Here is a 20,425-nt window from a genome sequence, read left to right as displayed (position 1 = left end):
ACTACTTGCTTTTCTTTTTTCTTGAACTATAAAGGAAAAAAAAATCGCTACACCAGGAAAAAAAAGAAAATAATAACAATTACAGTGACTACTTCAGAAAAACATGTCTTTGTCAAAAAGAGAAATTGTACCTTATGTAACCCTGTTGTCCAAATTCTCGGATTCCAGCTTCATACATTTGTGAACCCAAACTAATATAGCCTATTATTAGAGTTGTGGAAAAAGTGAAACATTTGAGGGACGTCATCTTTGGCTTTTGGTAACACTAAACATTTTTCACTATTCATATTAAGTAAGAAAACAATAAATTGCAGGCCTACCTGAAACTAACACAATATGTATCTCCCCTTTATTAAACTTGTTTCAAAGACTTCCAATATGTCCACTAGAAATCTAGGGCTTTGTGTTGGATAAAATGTACATTAAACATTAGCTTTCTGTAGTTTAACAATCTATTCAACTCTGCTGACGACTAATCACATTATCAATATTTGTATACTGCATTCATTATGTGGTTGTGCAGTGAATGGGATAAAGAAACAAGAACATGGACTTTGATTTCAACTCTTTAATGATGGAAATGACTGACTGTGACATGAAACAAGTATTGTGGCTTTGCGTGAGCATTAAAACAGAGAAGCATCATTGCTCAATGAAAGGATGTGTTATACTGTCAACTCCATTGAGAAATACAATGTTTTTAACATGCTGTAATGACCACATCAATTACAACATGTCTCTTAATACAGTGGCAGGTTTCACTCAATTAGATGTAGAGACCTATCTGAAATCAACATAACACTCAAAAAGCACATTGTGTTTCAAATAAATACATAGTTAAGAGCAACTGTAAACCCATTTCTCCATGTGCATGTTGCTGTAACACTGTATATGAAATATAAAAATACCTATCGACGGTTACAAAATGAAATAAATTAATATTAACAGGTAAATACAAATTTGAGGATCATTTGTAAGAACTATTACTAAGGTAAAGGATGTTAATCATCTACACTTTATGATTTAAAAAAGCACTATACAACTATCTCACATAAAAAAAATTGCAACATTTCTACAGAGAAATCTATCATAACACTCAAGGTAATTGGCAATTGGAATTATATTTAAGACAACTGGAAATACATTTTTGATTCCATGATTTTGGCTGAAATTATCATACTTTTAACAAACTGTATCTTTTATTAAGCCATGGATTACTGTGTCAACACTTAGTAACATTATCGAAAACGTAAGCATTATTTCAAGGAATGACAAAGACTTCCAAACAAAACGGCATGTAGCATCTGTTTCTCAAAAGGATGAACAATATTTTTGCTATACAGGAAAAAGCAACAGTGTAATGTCTTACTGAATATTGCTTCAACAGTGGTCCATAGATTTTTGTTTTGATTAATTATAAAGTTAGAGGTTAGACAAAATGTTAAGATCCTAACTTTGAAATGATCAGGGATTTTAATTGCGCAGAAAATGGCCTACTGCTGTGAAAGATTAGGTACACGAATGCCTGAGAATTTCTTGATGCGGCTTCCTTTTATCATGTGCTATCAAAATACTCTAACAGGCTTAAGAGTTAGTCTTTAAGTTGGGAGATACTTAAAAATGCATAAAATGACATCCCTTTAGAGGAGAAATAAGAAACTAATACATTAGACACATCCTCTCTGTTCACCATAAAAAAAAAGCTGAGTTTTGATGGGGCTTTTAAGAAATTCTGTCAGATTTTAGTTTGATCTGACTTAAAAAGGAGACAGACAAGTAGAAGAAGGTTAGAAGATAAATCCTAGAACATAAGAAGGTATGGCTCAGTGTATCCCTCGGTGCTAACAGGATCACAACAGTAGTCTTTGTTGATGAAGACATCACACACCGCCTCAGTTGGCAACTTGACAAAGCAGACTAAACAGCACAGGCTAAGAAGTGTCTGACAGAACCGCTACACCTGCTCATTTTCCAATAAACTTCCGAATCACAGTAGGTCTAGTGAAGGGCCAACAGTACTCGTTGGGGACGGGCCCGTTGACGTTGCACTCAAAGAAGGAGAACATGGGGAACCAGATGCGAGCTCTTCGACTCTGCTGGTAGGCCCGGGTGTTGGCCAGAGTGTGGTAGTACAGGAAGAGTCTGGTAGTGATGTAGAACGCTATGAACACGTCGATGGAGTAGTGTTCGTGTGCAGCCAAGATGAAGAAGATGCCAAAGAGATTTAAGACCCATGACAGTGTGTGAATAAAGTTCCAGCTTCGGGGAGTGTCTGTATGAGAAATTAGAAGAAAGAACGGTTTAAGATACATTTTTATGTTGCTGTTTGGAGTCTTACTACATTATCCACACATCTATCATGTCCTATGTAGACAGATTATTTCTGACCAGGTAAGACTGAGACAGGCTAGTTATAATATTAATTGTAATACCAGTGAGAGACACTGGACGGCACCAAAAGGGCAATGATCCCAAATATGGTTACAATGTTTCTTCTTCATGATTTAGTACTTAAACCTTCTGATGTGACAGTTTTTAACAGCTCATATTTTATCAGCTTACATATATATATTTAGATATTTTTAAGGCAGGATAAAAAACTGCAAATTGTCTAGAATTTCAGCTTAAAAAACATCAAGCCTTCAATTTAGACTTTCCATTAATTCAGACATCCAATAAAAACTATAAAGCCACATTTGAACGCAATACTTTTTAGGTGTTAAAAGTATTCGTAACCCAATGAGTAGCAGACACACATCTCCTCTAGAGCTTTAAAATGACCTAAGGCTTCACTTTGGTCTTTAATAAATCAAGTTAAGTTATTGTGAGTTAATATCTGTTATCCGTGTCCATTTTAAAAATGTTGGCAGTTTAGAGGACTTCTGAAGTTCAAAGTAGTTTGGACTTAAAAGCTACTCACACTCTGTGACAAAGAAGTTGAGCAGAGTGATGACCACAGTGTGCCCGCTGAACATGTAGTCACCACATGTATGCACGCCTGTCAGGGTCATCCCAAATCCGCTCCAGATTGCCACAGCTCGCTGCAGTTTGGCCCACGTGTCACCATACATCTAGTTGGAGAAAAGTGAAAATATCACTGCAGTCATCTTTCAAAGAGGCAGCATTTTACATAGAGTAGACAGAACATGCATTATGTATTACCTTTCCTGAGCACTGCAGGTGCTGTCCTGGCACAGACAGGGAGGTGACAAACATGGTGACGCAGCGCAGCATGAACACCGTTCCCATGAGGCTGCACATGCGCCGCAAGAGGATGGACCTAAAAGCCGTGTGACATAGTTAGCTTCCATAGCATTGATTTAAGGGACACATTTTAGGCATCCGAAAGGAATATCACTGTGGTGGTGTAAAATTTGCACGGATATGAAAGTACTCTACCTGTGTTTATGGAGCAGCAGAACCAGCAACCAGACATTACACAGGATCACCCCACATGCTTCAGCCATGGCAAAGGCCCAAGGTATTCTAGGCACACTGTAAAAAATAAAAAAGTCAAAATACTATGGTTAAAGTTGAAATATGTAAGTACACTTAAGCTGCAACTGCCTTTAACGTGTTTTATAATGCCAAAAGACATTTCCCTGAAATCAGTTCCCCCTTAATAAACATCAAACGCTTAAAGCTGTTCATAAACAATGGGTCACACTGTAAAGTAGGTCACTTTTAAAAACACTCAAATGTTCTCTTTGCACCAAAGTAAACCTCTGAGGAATATGTGAGGACAATTATAGAAACTTGCTTCAAGGAAGTAGGGCAATTATAATGTCCACCATCTGCTGTGATATCCTGATTTATATGTATTTGATTAACTTTCTCTATGGCATTTCACAGCTGACAAATCTTTTTTTTTTTTCATGGCTTCCCATTGCACCAAGTCAGGTAAAGCCTCTCAGTAGTAGTCAAACACCCACCTGTCTAGGAAAATATCTGGCAGTGGAGGGTATGTGCGCATGTCAGGCACCCTCTCATGTACTATAACCATGACAAAGGATGTGAACCCAAACACGAACACCACATAAATGGAGCTTAGCGCCGTCTTCCAGTACTCAGGATCCAGGCGCCTTGGCTGCTGCTTGTACTTTCCATTAGTGTACTGGTGATACTCCTCTCCCACTGGTGCTGTGTCAGTGCTGTCACAGTCTCTGGTTGGGTCCCCGTTACACAGCCAGTCCAAACTACCTCCAGACCCTGTGGGAGAGTGGCCATCAAAGGGAAGACCCAGCTCCTCCAACACTTCAATGTTCTGTTTCTGTAGTTTGCGTATGGACACCATCAGCCGCTTGATGTCCCCCAGCACTTTGAGCTCCAGAGGTGGTGAGCGGAGGTCGTACTCGCTGAGGGCGAGCAGACTGGTGCCGTCCAGCCGGTGCTTGTTGCACAGCAGGTCCACATAGTCACAGAATCCCTCTTCTTTCAGCCACTTGGCGACGTGTTTTGGCGTCCAGCGACGGACACTCAGTTGGTTCATTGCCTCCTCACTCTGAAGGCTGGAGAAAAAAACAATATCATAATTTTAAATCAAACAACTGAGCTATCCCTTACGTAATACCAGTTCCTCATTGACTTCCTCACCCACAAACAAAGGGATCTTAAGGAGAGGCACTACTTAGGCACTCCTTACTTCTGAATCAGCAATAAATACTCCTAACAAACCATGCCACATAGACAGAAAACAGCTTAACTTTGAAACAAATCTCTATGTCAGGTTTAAAACCAATCCTTAGCTACATATCCCAACTTTGGATAAGTGTGCAAATAAACAAGGCAAACACTGACAAGAATTTAGCACACACCCTAGAATCAAGGTGAAGGAGCAGACTACTCCTAAGGGCCAGATATTGACTTGTACTTTTGTGATAGTTGTGAAAAATTACTTGTAACCCATTGTTCCGAATCCTTGTATTATTACTATGGAATAAAGACTAAAAAGGAGTCATTTTAGTTTAAGCTTAACCTTGGTGTCAGTGGAAACACCCTGTTGAAGTCTGTTCCAGTATTGCCAAGATTAATATATATTAAAAAAGTTAGCTCGTCTTATATAAGGGTTTCATGATATGATGGAACTGCGCATCTGTGCAAAAGCAGCAACACGTAGACAGTATCTTTGTCCAGAAAGTAACACCCACCTGCACTAAACCCACATCACTGGCTATTTCTAAGGTGCGGTCAGGAGCTAATTCTAATAACCTCTGTCAGTATCTAGTCAGATAACTAGCCGAACTGCTGGTGGTTGACCGTGAAAGTTACAGCAAACATACCCGAGGTAGACATACAACCAAACAAAACAGACCTTTTTATTCATGACAACAAATAATCCCAAACAGGCTAATTCAGCACTAGCTAACGTTAGCTAGCAAGCTATATTAGCTAGCTTAATCAATGCGCTCACTCACCCGGACTGAGATGTGACAGAAGACGATACCGTATTTATTCAGCTAGCTAGCTAAATGGCATCTAACAAGAATCTGAATAAAACCTAGTAGCCTTTGCTCCAAAAACATGGGCTTGTTGGAAATCATTTCGGCCCGGTTTCGAGCTGTTTAACACAGCACTGTTGACACACGGCGGTAATGTCCAGTGTAGCTGCGCACGTAAAATCAGCTACACAGGGTTTGGCTCATGCTGACCAACAGTGACACCCTCTGGTGAAAATAAGCTACTTTATTGTGTTTATTTTGCAGGAGAGTTATAGTTATGATGTCAAGAAATGAAGTCTTTGTGCAATTAAATGCCACGAAGTACCACACATTCAATATTAGAGATATAAAGGTCCAAGGTTTCCTACCATTTAGATTTAGATGATGGGTCACTGATACAAATTTAGATCAGGGACATCGGACACACCTGTCCTTGTCAGTAGCAGCATAGTAACGTTGTTGAATTATGAAATGTAATATATGAATTCTGTTTATTTAGTACTCTTATACTAATCACTTCCTGTATTCCCGTGATAAAAGGGACATGCGCAATAAAACGTGTCATTTCCGATTGAAGCACAGCTGATGGTGTACGTGTGTATTTATTCCTCTGTCACGTTAAACTATGTTCACGGTATTCCTGCCCTAAGATCATGGCATCGCTAACAAACGTCTTAACTGAAAATAAATGTCGGGAGAATAAATCATACAAATTGGTAGAGAGTAGTAGGTAGCCTATGTTGTTATGCAGTCAACTGTGAGCAATGTTCAGGAAAGTAATGCAGTTTCCCCTGCCACTTCGTCTGTGAAAGACTTGGTGAAGGTTTTATTTGGAGGAAAAAGGTTTGGCAATCATGTGGATGAAGTTTGGCCTAACCTGTTCATTGGTGACATGTAAATTTAAATATTCCTATTCCAAAACACAAGTAATTCTAGAGTTTTGTGATGCTTGTTTTGTTTCTTGATATAATCCCTGTTTCCTCTGTCCACAGGTCAGTGGCCAATGATTGCTACAGTCTGTGGAAGCTGGGAATCACTCACGTTCTGAATGCAGCTCATGGGAAGATGCACTGTCAGGGGAGTCATGACTTCTATGGCTCCTCTGTGGAATATTATGGAGTGCCTGCAGATGACTCACCATCCTTTGACCTATCTCACTATTTCTTTCCCTCTGCTGAGTATATTCAAAGTGCACTTGACACAGCTGGTGGTAAATATCATGTTGCTTCTTGTCAGTCAGTTTTATCTCAGGCCTCTCTACAAGTCACTATACTCTAGTATCAGTTTGTGCTTAAGGTTTATTGTCTTATGTTTTTTCTTTCTCCACAGCTCGGGTTTTTGTCCACTGTGCAGTTGGAGTGAGCAGGTCGGCCTCCCTCGTCCTGGCCTACCTTATGATCCACCAGAATTACACCCTGCTAGAGGCCATCAATAAGGTCAAAGAGCACAGATGGATTTTTCCAAACACAGGATTCCTCAAACAGCTTCGTGCTTTGGATATGAAAACACACAAATCATCATGAGCAATCCTTTGTACTGCAAAAACAAATAGTTTTTTCTAAATTACAGAGACTCAAACACTTGTTTTCCTCAAGACAAATAAAGAATTGCACTTCTGCCAGTAGAGGGAGATACTGTACGTCGACCTCAGTCAGTTTGTTTCAAGAATATGGCTCAAATCTTTTGCCCCTGGTGCTGCGTTTAATGCGAATCATGCTGCTTGTCCACACGTTATTGACTCTTATATTATAATCAGAGATCGGTGTATTCATCTCATTCACCTTGGGCAAAATCCATTTTAAGACAGAACATAAGGCCTAACTGACTAATTTAACCTTTGTCTATATTCATAAAAATTGACTTTCTCTACATTTGTGTTGTCTGTTCATTCAAACGTTGAGTTTATAATGCAATGTAATTAGCTGTTACTAGATCTAAAACATACATTTGCCTGAATGTTCAGTTTCATTATCCTCTCAACTTCTGTCTTGTGTTTCCAGTGGTTGACTGGTTATTTCTTGGGATTTGTTATTCCAATTTTATGTAATGGAGTCAAATGCTGAAAAACCTTTTATACTCAATATGTCTTCTGAGAACATACAGTGATCTGCATCTTGATCTCATCAGAATCCTGCATTTACTAGAAGGAATGGATTACATGTTAATATACTGTACATATTAGGTGGGATATGGTCCCACCACACACTCCCCTGATGCATCAATAAGCAGATGTAGCATGTTGAATAATCAATCAATAACTATCTCCAGGTCAAAAAGATTTATTGACTGATTCTGTATACAACATCAGTACAGACTTTCCATAACACATCAATTTACATTCTACATACAGTTCATGACCCTGAATGAAAAGAGGTCATTATATTTCATGGAGGTTAATTATGTTTTTCTTAAATTTAAAAGCTGGAATGAGTGAAATTGACCTGCAACATAATAGGAGGGTTAACAGAGAAGCTTTGTGAGGGCTGTTTGAAGTCATGTGTAGCCAGCGGCAAAGCAGGTCTCCCTTGAAAAAGAGATCTATGATCTCAATGGGACCAATCTGGTAAATAAAGGTTTGAAATGAAATGAAATGAAAAGCTTAATTATTTTCCTCTTCAGCCAATTTGCTCTCACAAGATATGTATGTCAGAGCAGTAAACTAGCTGCATCAAGCTGTTGCAGTATATCTGTTCCATAAATGCAGCATTCAAGTGGACTTCCTGCCATCCTGTATAAGCAATGCACTTAAACATTTTGTCCATAATTGCATCCAATTATCACTGCTTTATGGAATGATTCATCTCTGTTTGAGCCTTATTAAATTAGAGTCCCACAGCGGTGTGAAAAGCTGAACTCGGGCTGCTCTGTTTGTTGTGCTGCCCTCTGTACGAGTAAGACTACACGCTAGGTTAAGCACTAAATTGGGTAACTGTCCAGTGACAGCAGATAAACACCTGCTCGTACAGATCATACCGAGCCAGAGCTGACGGGAACTGCTTTGAAACAACAAACATTTGGACCAGTTATCGATACAAGATTTGGGAATTGAACTTAAAATGTCAAACTTGAAAGGCAAGAGAGAAGAATATCTTAGTGTGAAGGATCTGCAGAAGGTTTTGGACTCATGCAAACTGCATCTTAGTCAAGTTGATGAAGTCTGGCCGAACATCTACATAGGGAATGTGTAAGTATACATTTGATTTCAAACTTAATGAGTAGTGAAACCTGTAAGTTGTCATTTTAAACAGCCATGATCTTTTACATAACTCCTGCAAATGATTGAGTTAAAAAACATTGTGCTGTGAAGCTTAGCATTCACATACGTCTTGAACCTCTCTCTGTCTCTTTGTGTTGTTAGGGCAGTAGCCCAAAACAAGACTTCCTTGCAGAAATTAGGTATTACTCATGTATTAAACGCTGCTCACTCCAAGCGAGGCAGCATAGGGAACCAAAGCTTTTATGGCAACGACTTTGTGTATTGTGGCATTCCAGCAGATGACTCGACGCACTTTGATCTGGATGTTTACTTCAACCCTGCTGCTGATTTCATTCATAAAGCTCTGAAGACACATGATGGTAAGACTCTTCTTTGTTCACAATAATTGTTTTTATATTGCACAGTGAATGGTATTTCTTTAACATTTCAAAAATACTGAATAGTATTTTATTTTTACATGTCTGCATGTTTAATTTCCCTCCCTAAACCCAGTATAAACCCATCCACTCAAGTTTTCCCATCATGCTGTCCCTTCAATGTCACCTGTCACCACAATGTAACACATCTTGTAAAGGAATGTAAATGTATTTTCAGCCAGCAGTAGTAATAACGGTCTTACCTTGCAGAATTTAAGTCTATAATGTGACCATGGCTCCTTTCAAAGAAGCTATCAGGCAGAGGACAAGTTGGGATTAAAGAGACAGTCGGGCCCAGCCTGTAAAGGGACCTTAAATGAACAAAGGCGATGAATTGTAGGCACTATTTTTAGCTCAAAGCAGGAAAAAAAGAAAGGCCACAGCTTGAGACGGGCAGCCATGTATGATATTAATAAGACTGAGGCCTTTCTCTAATCCGTCTTCTACACACTCCCTCTCCCTTCATCTTGTCTGTTCTTCAGCGAAAGTTCTGGTGCACTGCATCATGGGAATGAGCAGGTCATCGACCTTGGTGTTAGCGTACCTCATGATCTACCATCAACTCCCGCTCAAGCGAGCTTTGCAGAAATTGATCCAGAAGAGAGCCATCTACCCCAACAGGAATTTCCTGGCTTTGCTGTTGGATCTCGATCTTCAGCTGACAAGAAAGGAGAAAACATGTCAGATCCTGTAATCAACAAGAGTTTACACTTTCAGCCCCACAGAAGCAGCCCGGTGCCCAGGGATAGGGATGCCTGACTGATTTCAGACTGAAATATATGGATTGTCATGAAATTTGTTTTAACTGTATTAACAGTGATATAGCCTGTTGGCATGTCACCTGGGAAATCTGCAAACAAACCATTGAACTACACCTGACTACAATACTCTGCCCGAAGTGTTTACATGGGCACATATTAACATGCTTAATGTAAGTGAAGGGAGTGAGTACAATGTGTCTCAATTAGCTGCATTAGCTTCGCAAGGTCCTGCTACCATGGTAAAGGACTTTCTATTTTTATAGTTTTTTTTGCAGTTTTATTTACAAATACAGAATGTCTTAACAAAATGACAGTTGAAAAATGAATTCACCAGTGTGTAGGATTTAGTGAAATATAGAGCGTTATTTGAAATATCTTCCACCCACTCTTCCACGTGAACGGCCCTCTCTAGCCACAGCTTAGTTCTGGGCTTTTATAGAAACATGGCGGTGCAACATGGCAGACTCTGTGACGGGGAACATTGGCTGTGTTGATACAGTATGAAGGGCTGATGCTAATGAAAACACAACATTTGTTCATTTGAGCTGTTTATACACTTTTTGTAAATGTAATTATGAATTATGTTCCATTTCCTCTATCTATTACACACTGGTCATAATGTAAGGCAAAGTGAAAATACACCAAGACAAATTCATGCTAATGATAAGGATTCTTTGTGACTATATTATGTATTTCAGTTACCTCTCATTCTTGTAAGATTTCTTTCTTCAGCACTTCACTTTGTGTTACGGCAGAATGGACCAAATGTCTTATGGGAAATGTTTTACAAAGCAAAGTTATTTTGTAAACTCTGTAAACGACTCATTGTTCTGTAATTCAACATTCAAACTCGAAATTGAATCAGTCTACAGACCAACTTCTCATTGTTCACAGTATAATATTACTTTGTGTATTCATCAAGCTATTTGAGCTGATCATCACTGCACATCACACGGTTTCAAATCCTTTGAATCTCCATGAACCAATCCTTAGAAACATTGGAAAGCTCACTTACAAAAAGGTACACCGTGCATCTGCTTTATAGCAGTGATTGCTACCTCCAATTATCTCTCAACCTCGAAATACCACACACACGTATACAGCATGTTTTTTTTTTGCTGAGTTGGACATTTAATTTCAATATATATGTTTTAGCTATGGATATTCTTCGTGGGTACAAGTAAATGTATACAATACTGTTAGGATTTCTTGCAAATAATTAACCTTACATCATCAAAAGAAATGTATTATTTGTATATTATTTTCATTTTTCAACTTTTGTGTAATTCTTTGGTGCTTCAGAAAAGACTGAGTGTTGCTTTAAGTGTCAACCTTTAATATTTGTTTCTGTTTTATTCACTAAATGTCCATATATAAAGTAAAAGAGAAAATCCTGACTTTACCAAATGTCCATATGTTGATTTAAACACATTTCACTGTAGAGGGGATCTCAGTCAGATTTTAAGCTCAGCATATGATCTAATTCTCTTGCTGTTAAACAAGCAATGTCCTATCCTCCCTCTTGTGTTGGTAGCTCGGATAACCTTAAAGGAATGCAGAAGATGATGCCAGAATTATTTTTGGGCTGGGATTCAGATGTTAAAATAGCATAAAAATGTTGCAGGGTACATTACCAAGGAAAACGCAGACAGTTGTGCTGCCGACCTACATGTAGCTCTTGCCGAGAGACATTGGAAAGCAACGTTTCCAGCCAAGGCAAGTGTACGCTAACAATATGTTGTTACAAATGTGTTGCAGATAGAAGTCCTTAAAATAAATATGTATTAAAATGTATTGATTTAGACTAGTCTACACCTTTGTATGAAGGTATACATGTTTATGAAGCACTTTAATAAATGAGGATGTACTGTACTGCATTGCCTGATGGATTATTACACTTTCTTCTTTTATTAATTTGCTCACAAATCCAGACGAGGCACATCCAAAAGGCTAAAGAGGGAAGTGTAATTCATAAAAACCACCAAGAAGAGGCCCGGAGGAGGTAAAAAGCCATTTTTCTTTGCCCTCCATGTTAACCGTGGGCACTTTCCCATACATAGCATCTTTAATTACACAGAAGTAGAGCAAGAAGGACAGGTTAGCCTAAGGGGGAGGCTATGAAAGCAGCGCTGCAGCTCAACATGTGCACCAGGGAAATCAGTTCTCTGCCCTGACTGTGGGAGGGAGGGAAGGGTTGTACTTATAGATCAATGAGGAGAAAGAAGAGCCTCGAGGTACTCCGGGCACATGTTGTATTTGTGCAAAAACACACTTTGCTCTGCCTTTAACACTCACTCACTTCTATGCATGGAGTACAAGCTGGGTAAGATGCAGCTTTTCTTGCAAAACACGTGACACACTGTGCACATGCAGAGAAAAAGATACAGCTATTGTGAAGTTTGAGTCCATATGTGATGGCAGCTTTACAAAAGGTCACTGAAACAGATTTGGTCTCAGCGACTCATCCCTGTGGACACGACAATAAGTCTCCAAACCCTGAGAGCCACATTACGTCTCCACACACCAGCAGAATGCTAATAGGAAGCTAAGCTGCCATGGGTTTCTTTACTATTACAATGCATACACGTCGCTGTACGTCCTCAGCCTGGAGCAGAATCACACAGCTAACTAAATGGATGCTAATGTATACAGTATGCATACATCCAACAAGCCCAGTGTGTAAATTGTAAATGCACAGGTTGGACTTGCCTGCAGGAAATGAAAAGCTGTTTATAGGCCTTGAATGCCAATTTTCTCTATCTCTTGAGGTGAATAAGTCCACATAAGTGCTCCTGAACTGTAGATAAAATAATGAGAGCGGCATAAGGTCATCCTACAATTATGTGTTCTTTTGGTCCTTTGCGGCTGTGGAGTGCATTTATTGGCATAATTATATTCTATATTTAAAGGTGATAAGCCTGTTTGCCTGATGTTCTATTCACTGTAATTCCCCCATTGTATTTCTCTTTCAGTCTTACCGCCCTTCAATAAAGCCTATTAGTGGTGTTATTAAGCCTTCAAAGAGAATCAGATGTTGTCTGAAACTATAACCGCATTTCCTTAGACTTTAGGTGAGTAAAGCATATAGTATAAAACCTTTCCGAGCCTTTTGATGACTTTTCAGCACCGGCCAGATCTGTTGCGTTAACAAATAGCTGCTTTAACTCCAAGTTAAACTCAATCAGAACGTTGAATGTGACACTTCTATGCGACAGGTTGTAAAAGCAGAACTATCCAGACATGCCCAGAGGCTTCAGCTGCCCTGAGGGGGCAGACGACAGGTATGAGACCCCCCCGGTAACAGAGCTCCAGAGACTGATGTGGACAAAGACAGGGACCAGCAGCCATCTGGATAAAGTTCAGCCCAGGATATATATTGGAGACATGTGAGAGCATTGTTTCTAACTATGAAAGGGTTTAAAAACTCTAAAACAATTAAAAAATAACATTTGAGTGGAAGAGCAGCATCAATATTTATTATTAACAATGGACTGCAATGGAAATGCGACTCGTTTAACATTAATAATGAACAATGGCCCTTTACGCTATGGTGTTTTTATTGGATGTTTCTGCCGTCCCCTATAAGTAGGTATGATAAATGTCTCATTTTTCATATAAGATAGTAGCTACTGAATGTTTGCCAGCTTTTGACCCCATGTGTAAATAAACGATCCCATTGTAAGCATTTACCAATGTGATGCTTTCGTTGTTTGTTTTTATGCTAAACACTAGCTGTGTTTAGCATATTGGCTAAACTGTTGCCTTGCTGACCCAATGCATGTTAACACGGTCTTATAAACTTTAGACTACATGCTTAATATTACTGAAGTTGCTTACTTTACACAAATTAGTCGTGGAAGTATTGCTAGCAAATGACATGTGTCTCGGCTCTCGGGTCACCCCAAATATACTGGAGGGAAAATTCATTTAGTTTGTGGTGTGAAAGAACAGGAAAAATACAATCTTCCAATTTAGGTCCAAGGGATGCTCTTTGAAATGATAAACCCTTCTTTCCCTTATCTGCACTGACAGACAATTGTGCTTTTCCCCCTTAGGTATGCAGCCAAAGACAAGAGGAAACTCCTGGCTCACCACATCACCCATGTTCTTAACGCTGCTGATGGGAAGTTTAACGTGAACACGGGCCACAGCTTCTACAGAGACACCAAAATCACTTATCACGGAGTGGTCGCTTTTGACATGCCATACTTTGACTTGAGTCCCTTCTTCTACCCAGCGGCCAATTTTATCAGGAACGCTTTGAGCTCGCCTACAGGTGAGAAGCATTCACTAGACTCGAGATATCTCTAATCATTTTAACACTGAACTTGGGGGAGACATCTTTTTCTGCAAGACAAAGTACAGAAACATTTGTCAGTCAATTCCCATTACAGCAGCCCCCAGTTGTGTTAGTCATTAAAATGCAAATCAAACACTAAACATAATATCAAGCTAATATCTTTCCCCCACGGTAATCTTCTCATAAGCTCAGACCTTAGCCAGGAAAATTGGTTTTAAATGGATTGCCCTGGTAATTTGTAAGCAACACTTTTATTGGACATGGAAATTACACAATTATGTTTGTGGCCTGTGCTAGCCTGGCCTGTTATGCAAAGCGAAGTCGGTATCTGACATGACAGTAATAAGATGAGGCCTCCTCATTCACATGCTGGCTGATCGGGGGCTCCAGTGTGTGGCGGGCCCTACAGTAATCCCCGGAAGAAATACACAGACGCCAAGACAGTTCAATTACGCGCTCCTATGCGCCCTAATCCTCAACCCCGATAAGGAAGCAGGGATTACTGTGTGTAGAAACATTTGTTGCAACATTGTTGAAAACTTTTAGTCGGGAGTTAGAAGTACTCCTCTCTGTGATGTGCATGGTTTTTAATCCACAAAAGAGTTACAAATTAGACAGTTAGAATAAAGTTCACCACAATAATCCAGTCATTGCATGGTTGTTAATACAGACATGGAGCTGGTAGACAGGATGAACTGTGGTCTGATCAACAGGAAGTGATGCTCAGTTTTTTGGTTTCCATGCAGGTAAAGTGTTTGTCCACTGTGCGATGGGTCTGAGCCGCTCGTCCACCTTGGTCCTGGCATACCTGATTATCCACGAGAACATGACGTTGGTGGACGCCATCAAAGCTGTCAGCGCCAACAGGCACATCTCACCGAACAATGGTTTTCTGGAGCAGCTTCGAGAGCTGGACAAAAAGCTGCACTACCAGGGACCAGTGAGGAGCTCCAGTGCCTACGGGCGGACGTGAGGGCAAATCCATCCATCCATCCATTTGAATGACATTTTTTTGTTTGAAGTACAATGAAGATATGAATGTAAACCAAGTTGTAATGTGTTTTTTTTGTAAAACGATTTCCATTTTTTTGTGAAGAAATTAAAGTTACAATACATTAAAGGCCTTCACTTGTAATGAGAACTAGTAACTAAAAGAAAAAGTGAGGTGATCCTAAAAAAGAATATTGTCTGTGTCGACACAGCTTTAATATAATCCTAAAAGCACATAAAAGGGCTGTGAAGTTACAAAAGTTGACATACTACTTCTTAATAAATTCAACAGGTCTAAGGAAAGAGCAGCTACTGAAAGGACTTAACTGTGAGATCAACTGTCATCAAAGAAGACATGTTCAACATTTGAGACTCTGTGGATAAGAGACCTTCAAGAAACATTTTGGGCAATATTCTCTTGAGCTTTCATGCTGGGAGATATATGAGAAGATGGAACACTTTTCTTTCTGTGTGCTAAATATGCAAAGCTAGAGCCAGGAGAGTTTAGCTTAGCATAAAGACCGGAAGCAGGGGGGAAACAGCACGCATGGCCCCTCTACAGCTCACTAATTAACACATTATATCTAATTTGTTTAATCTGTACACAAATATGAATGTGTTTCTCATTAACTTTCAGAAAAAGTCAAACAATTCTCAAAAAGCTCTGAGAAAAATTGGAAATGTTAACATCAATAATTCTATGACAAATGGCAATCTAATCTGCGGTAAACATAATGGTCAGTGATGTTTGCCTAACTCGGAGCTACTGTCCAGAAATAGAAAAGGCGTTATTTGAGGGGTTTCAGCACAACTTCAGTCTCCATGTCCATTATAATAAGGAAATATGTCACCAAATGTTTTTGAATAGTTTTTGGATAATTAGGCAGTGGGTGAATGAATTAAATCCATAAAAAAAATCATAAAAATAACACCAGCATTATTCTTAAAATGATCTGAAATAAGGAACAAGTTGATGTGGTATGAACTGACTCAACGTGGCATCTTCCTCAACATGTTTTGAATCCCTGACACTATTACAACTGTAATCACTGCTGTGGTTCTGTGGTTAAAGTTGTCACAACACAAGCAGCATGGCTTCTGTCACAGCCATCTGAGGAATAAATAGTCCTCACTGCTCCTGCCCAGACTCTGGCATCTTCAGCTGTCACGTTCCAGCGGGGCTCAGCCTCCAAACAACACTGATACTCTGCTCAGATGGAAAACAGAGCGAGCTGCTCCAATAAGGTCAGAGTGTACTGTGGTTCCTTTCCAAATGTCTGCAGGAAAGAAAAACTAGCAGAACAGCAGAAAGAACTTCTCAAATTCTCCATCCAGGAACATCAAGTATTTGGGGAAGTTATCCAACTGTTTTGCAAGTGTTGAGCTGAATATCATTTGTGATAATTATACGACAACACTCAAGTGAAATACGCAGATATGAGCCCAGAGGAGGAGTCGGAGTATCAGACACCGCCCACCTGCGATCTGCTCAGCCTTCTGCTGAAGAACAGACGCCCCACCGGAGCTGTCAACGAGGTTTGGCCCAACCTCTACATCGGAGACGCGTAAGTGACATTCTCACTTCAGGGCCCCGCTGCAATATGGTGATCTGATTGTGAAAGTGTTGCTGCAAACAAGTTCTGTATTTGGCTAACTCATGGGACAAATATAAAATCTGTACATTTGAGTCACCAGTGATGCATTTGCAAACATACGCTCAGAGAGCTGGCCAGAAAAATCTCTAAAGGCAGCATTCCCCGTATCATGTCTTGTGTTGTTTAACAGGGCTACAGCTCAGCATAAAACCCGGTTAGTGGATCTGGGAATTACACACGTGGTGAATGCTGCAGATGGCCCCCAGCACATTGACACGGGGCCATGTTTCTACAAAGACACCAACATACAGTATCATGGAGTGGAAGCACCAGACTGTAAAGATTTTGACTTGAGCCCATTCTTCACAGAGACGGCTGATTTCATTCATGGAGCTCTGAGTCAGAGAGGTAGGCCTACCATTTGAGCCACAGGAAACAGATTTGCACATTACGTGAGGGGTGTAAATCTGCACCAAATGTTGTGGTATAAAAATGTAACAAGATGCTTCTTCAAGCTGGAAATCTGATTGTAACGCCAAATACATCCTATTAATTATTAACCAAGAATTCAGAAATTGTGAGCAAAAAAATTAAATGACTCAGCTGCTGCCTGAGAACGTGTACATGAAAGTCCTCATGGATATCTAACTTAAAGGGGACCTATCATGCAAAATGCACTTTTGTACGTCTTTTATACATGAATATGTGTCCCCGGTGTTCCAGGGAACTCACCAAGTGTCAGAAAACACAACCCTCTCTATTTTCCTTCATACCCAAATCTCTAAAAAAGGGGCTGCAACGGATCTGATAAAAACTGATCCAGATTTGAACACTGTCCTGACGTCAGGACGGTGGCGCTACGGCTATTGGGCCAACTCCACCAATCAGGAGGAGACAGCCACGGCCATTGCCGTTCGAAAGCGCTGGAGACGCTGTAGTACATATGCCAGGCCTGTAGATGGTGCTGTTCTCACAGAATCAGCCCTTGCAAAAACAGAGCTACAAAAGTGCAAATTGAGCGAAATGAGGCATGGCTAAAATGCATGATCTGTTTGGTATTTTGAACAAAAAAAAGTATAAATATGCCTTATATAGGTATGGTCCTACACTATATTATTAAAATATAGCATGATAGGTCCACTTTAAGAGTTTGTGACTAATTGAGGAGATTGGCAACTCTCTTTTATCATCATGAAGACATTCTCAGTCAGGCATTTATTTATTTATTAACTTTAATTAAATAAATATCATCTATTTTATTTCAGAAAATGATTTTATTGCAATTTTGCACCCAAATCCACAAGACAAATGTTTTTAAATCCCATAAATTAAGCAACTTTAAACATTTTCTCTAATATTTTTTATATGTTACTGTGTATAGTCAGTTTTTCTCAACCTCCTAACTCAAGAGCTTGTTTTCTTGTTACACCCCTGGCCTGCACTATGAAAATACAAATATAAACAAAAGCTAAAACATCCCTTATAATGAATCACATTCTGTATGTATGTTATGTACACTATTTAAGGTGCTCTTGTCTCTTGCAGGTAAGGTGCTCGTCCACTGTGCTCGAGGAATCAGCCGCTCTGCGACCTTAGCGCTGGCCTACCTCCTGATCAGAGAGAGACTCAGCCTGGTGGAGGCTGTGGAGGCTGTTCGGAGGCACAGGAACATCCTGCCTAATGTCGGATTTCTGAATCAGCTCCGTCACTTGGACTCTTCCTTGGCTCTGCAGAGGAAAACAACAAAATGTCAAGCAATGGAGAAATAAACTTGTTTCTAATTACATGTTGATACAGAAAGAAAAAATGGTTTTCATATTGTTCACAAATTATTTAAAACCCCTGGCTGTCTTCAGTGTCAGGAGAAATACATCAGATAAACCCAGCACTGTAAGGCATGCATTTTAAAGGCGTCAGCAAAAATGTAAAGTAGATACATGAGTTAAGCAGCTGAAACACCAACATGGTCACATGCAGCACATCAATATCACAGAGGCTTTTAACACAAATGTAGCACAACTGCCAAAACCCCTACTGTTCTTGAACAACTCAAAGACAGTGTGTGCCTATTAATAAACAATGCTCCACTTATAGATCCACAACTCTCAAAATACTGTGTCTTAACCGCTGCAATCCGGCGTCGTACAGTTAAAACGGTGGTGTCTAAAGAGGCTTGATACAAGATGATAAAAATCTGCCAGCATGGTTCTGAGTGTGTATACAGATTCAGGTCAGACTTTGAAAAGAGATGAAACGCTGAAGCCATCTTAATAAGAGATGCTCTCCAGAGCACACTGGGAAAAAAAGAGAGAGAGACGCTGTCAAAATAAAAGGAATTGGATATCACAGGTTTAATGATTTCACTGTCAGAATGAATGATGGCAGAGTATGAAGATATGAGGGAAAAATAAAGGACTCTGATGGTGTGAAAACTCTGTCTGACATGTTAGCAGCTTCATCCAGCCATTCTGCGATACAGTCATCATCACACTCTCACTTGGGGGCTCACATTAAGATCAGTGAATGGACCATGCATATCATATAACGGGAAATCAAAGACATGTGACATCCTGTGAAAAACCTCATCTGTCTAACTGTCTGACACATTTCAGTTCTCTTTTGGCCCCCGAGAGGCTCCATAAAATGCAGAACATCCTTAACGGGTGTTGTGAGGCAGCGCTTACACGTTTTCTCCCAGCCTCTGATATATGCAAAAGGCTAAAAGAGACAATTTCAAGGAGTCGCTCATACGGCTGAGAAAAAGCCCAGAGAGCCCTGTTCACGCCAGTGAATATGGGTATCCTTTGGCAAGTGCAACGTTTGGGTACGCACAGCTTCCTGCCAGCAGCGGGGATTAAAGTTGCGTGTTTAGAAGTGGAAGGCAGGGACTTGCTTGGTGGAAGTTTTCCCCACAGGCAGGGAACGTGGCAGCTAAGGTCAGGGGCCCGCCACATCACAGCCCTAAAAATATCCTCTGCATTTGATGCTCGTCACAGAGCGGTTATACAATCTGTGCCCTCACTTGAGCCTGCCAGAATTAAACCTCACCATGTTCTGCCTTAAAGGAGTACTTCACAACAAGCTGCCAGAATGATGAAAACAACATCTCCGAGCTTCAATCTCTCGGTGAGTGTTGTTGGAGATGCATGTGGAAAAACAAAACTGTATTTTTTCATGAATAAAGTCGCAGGAGGGGGAAAAAAGCAAGCGTGTTATTTCTTTCCCCCCCTAAGCTGATAAATCATGTGTGAAAGGAAGCCACAGCGAGAAAATGGCTTCTCACAAGTCAAAGACTGGCATCAAGATAAATGCTACAAAGGCAGCGCAGGAATCCAGTCCAGTGGATGAATATGTCACACCTGGGGGCTATGAGCTGGAGAAAATCCTAAACCGTGGGAGTGTTGCTTACACTCATGTCAACGAGGTCTGGCCTAATGTCTACATCGGGGACGAGTAAGTCAAAAAGTATTAAATGACTAAACTGAATAAAATAATGAAGGATTAAAATAATATTCACGCCTACTTTTCGCAGGCAGACTGCAAAGGACAAGTGTAATTTGAAGAGGTTGGGGATTACGCACATCTTGAACGCAGCAGAGGGGACGTGGAACAATGTGGACACTGGAGCTGGTTACTATGGTGACATGGACATGGTGTACTATGGCGTGGTAGCAGAAGACGTCACAACCTTTAACCTCAGCCAGTATT

The 20,425-nt window shown here is 40.1% G+C and overlaps 3 protein-coding genes across 3 annotated transcripts; 2 read left to right on the top strand and 1 right to left on the bottom strand.

Annotated features, from left to right (window-relative positions):
- Nucleotides 1-550: 550 nt before the first annotated feature.
- LOC117474034 (sphingomyelin synthase-related protein 1-like) lies at nucleotides 551-20,305 on the bottom strand. Its single transcript, XM_034120039.1, is given in 10 exon segments — nucleotides 551-2,272; nucleotides 2,921-3,071; nucleotides 3,163-3,280; nucleotides 3,400-3,495; nucleotides 3,933-4,508; nucleotides 9,275-9,345; nucleotides 9,347-9,382; nucleotides 9,616-9,729; nucleotides 18,325-18,444; nucleotides 20,241-20,305. Coding segments are annotated over 10 exon segments (1,650 nt in total). The 5' UTR covers nucleotides 20,301-20,305; the 3' UTR covers nucleotides 551-1,964.
- Nucleotides 6,184-7,077, top strand: LOC117474033 (dual specificity protein phosphatase 13-like). Its single transcript, XM_034120038.1, has 3 exons — nucleotides 6,184-6,332; nucleotides 6,431-6,648; nucleotides 6,768-7,077. Exons 1-3 carry the CDS (start codon nucleotides 6,184-6,186, stop codon nucleotides 6,959-6,961), a joined length of 561 nt encoding a protein of 186 aa, XP_033975929.1. The 3' UTR covers nucleotides 6,962-7,077.
- Nucleotides 13,073-15,205, top strand: LOC117474032 (dual specificity protein phosphatase 13-like). Its single transcript, XM_034120037.1, has 3 exons — nucleotides 13,073-13,218; nucleotides 13,888-14,108; nucleotides 14,879-15,205. Exons 1-3 carry the CDS (start codon nucleotides 13,073-13,075, stop codon nucleotides 15,103-15,105), a joined length of 594 nt encoding a protein of 197 aa, XP_033975928.1. The 3' UTR covers nucleotides 15,106-15,205.
- Nucleotides 20,306-20,425: the final 120 nt, after the last annotated feature.

Source organism: Trematomus bernacchii, unplaced genomic scaffold (assembly GCF_902827165.1).
Source record: "Trematomus bernacchii unplaced genomic scaffold, fTreBer1.1, whole genome shotgun sequence".
NCBI lineage: Eukaryota > Metazoa > Chordata > Actinopteri > Perciformes > Nototheniidae > Trematomus > Trematomus bernacchii.
The sequence above is the reverse complement of the archived record's forward strand: the minus strand, read 5'-3'. Positions and strand labels throughout refer to the sequence as shown.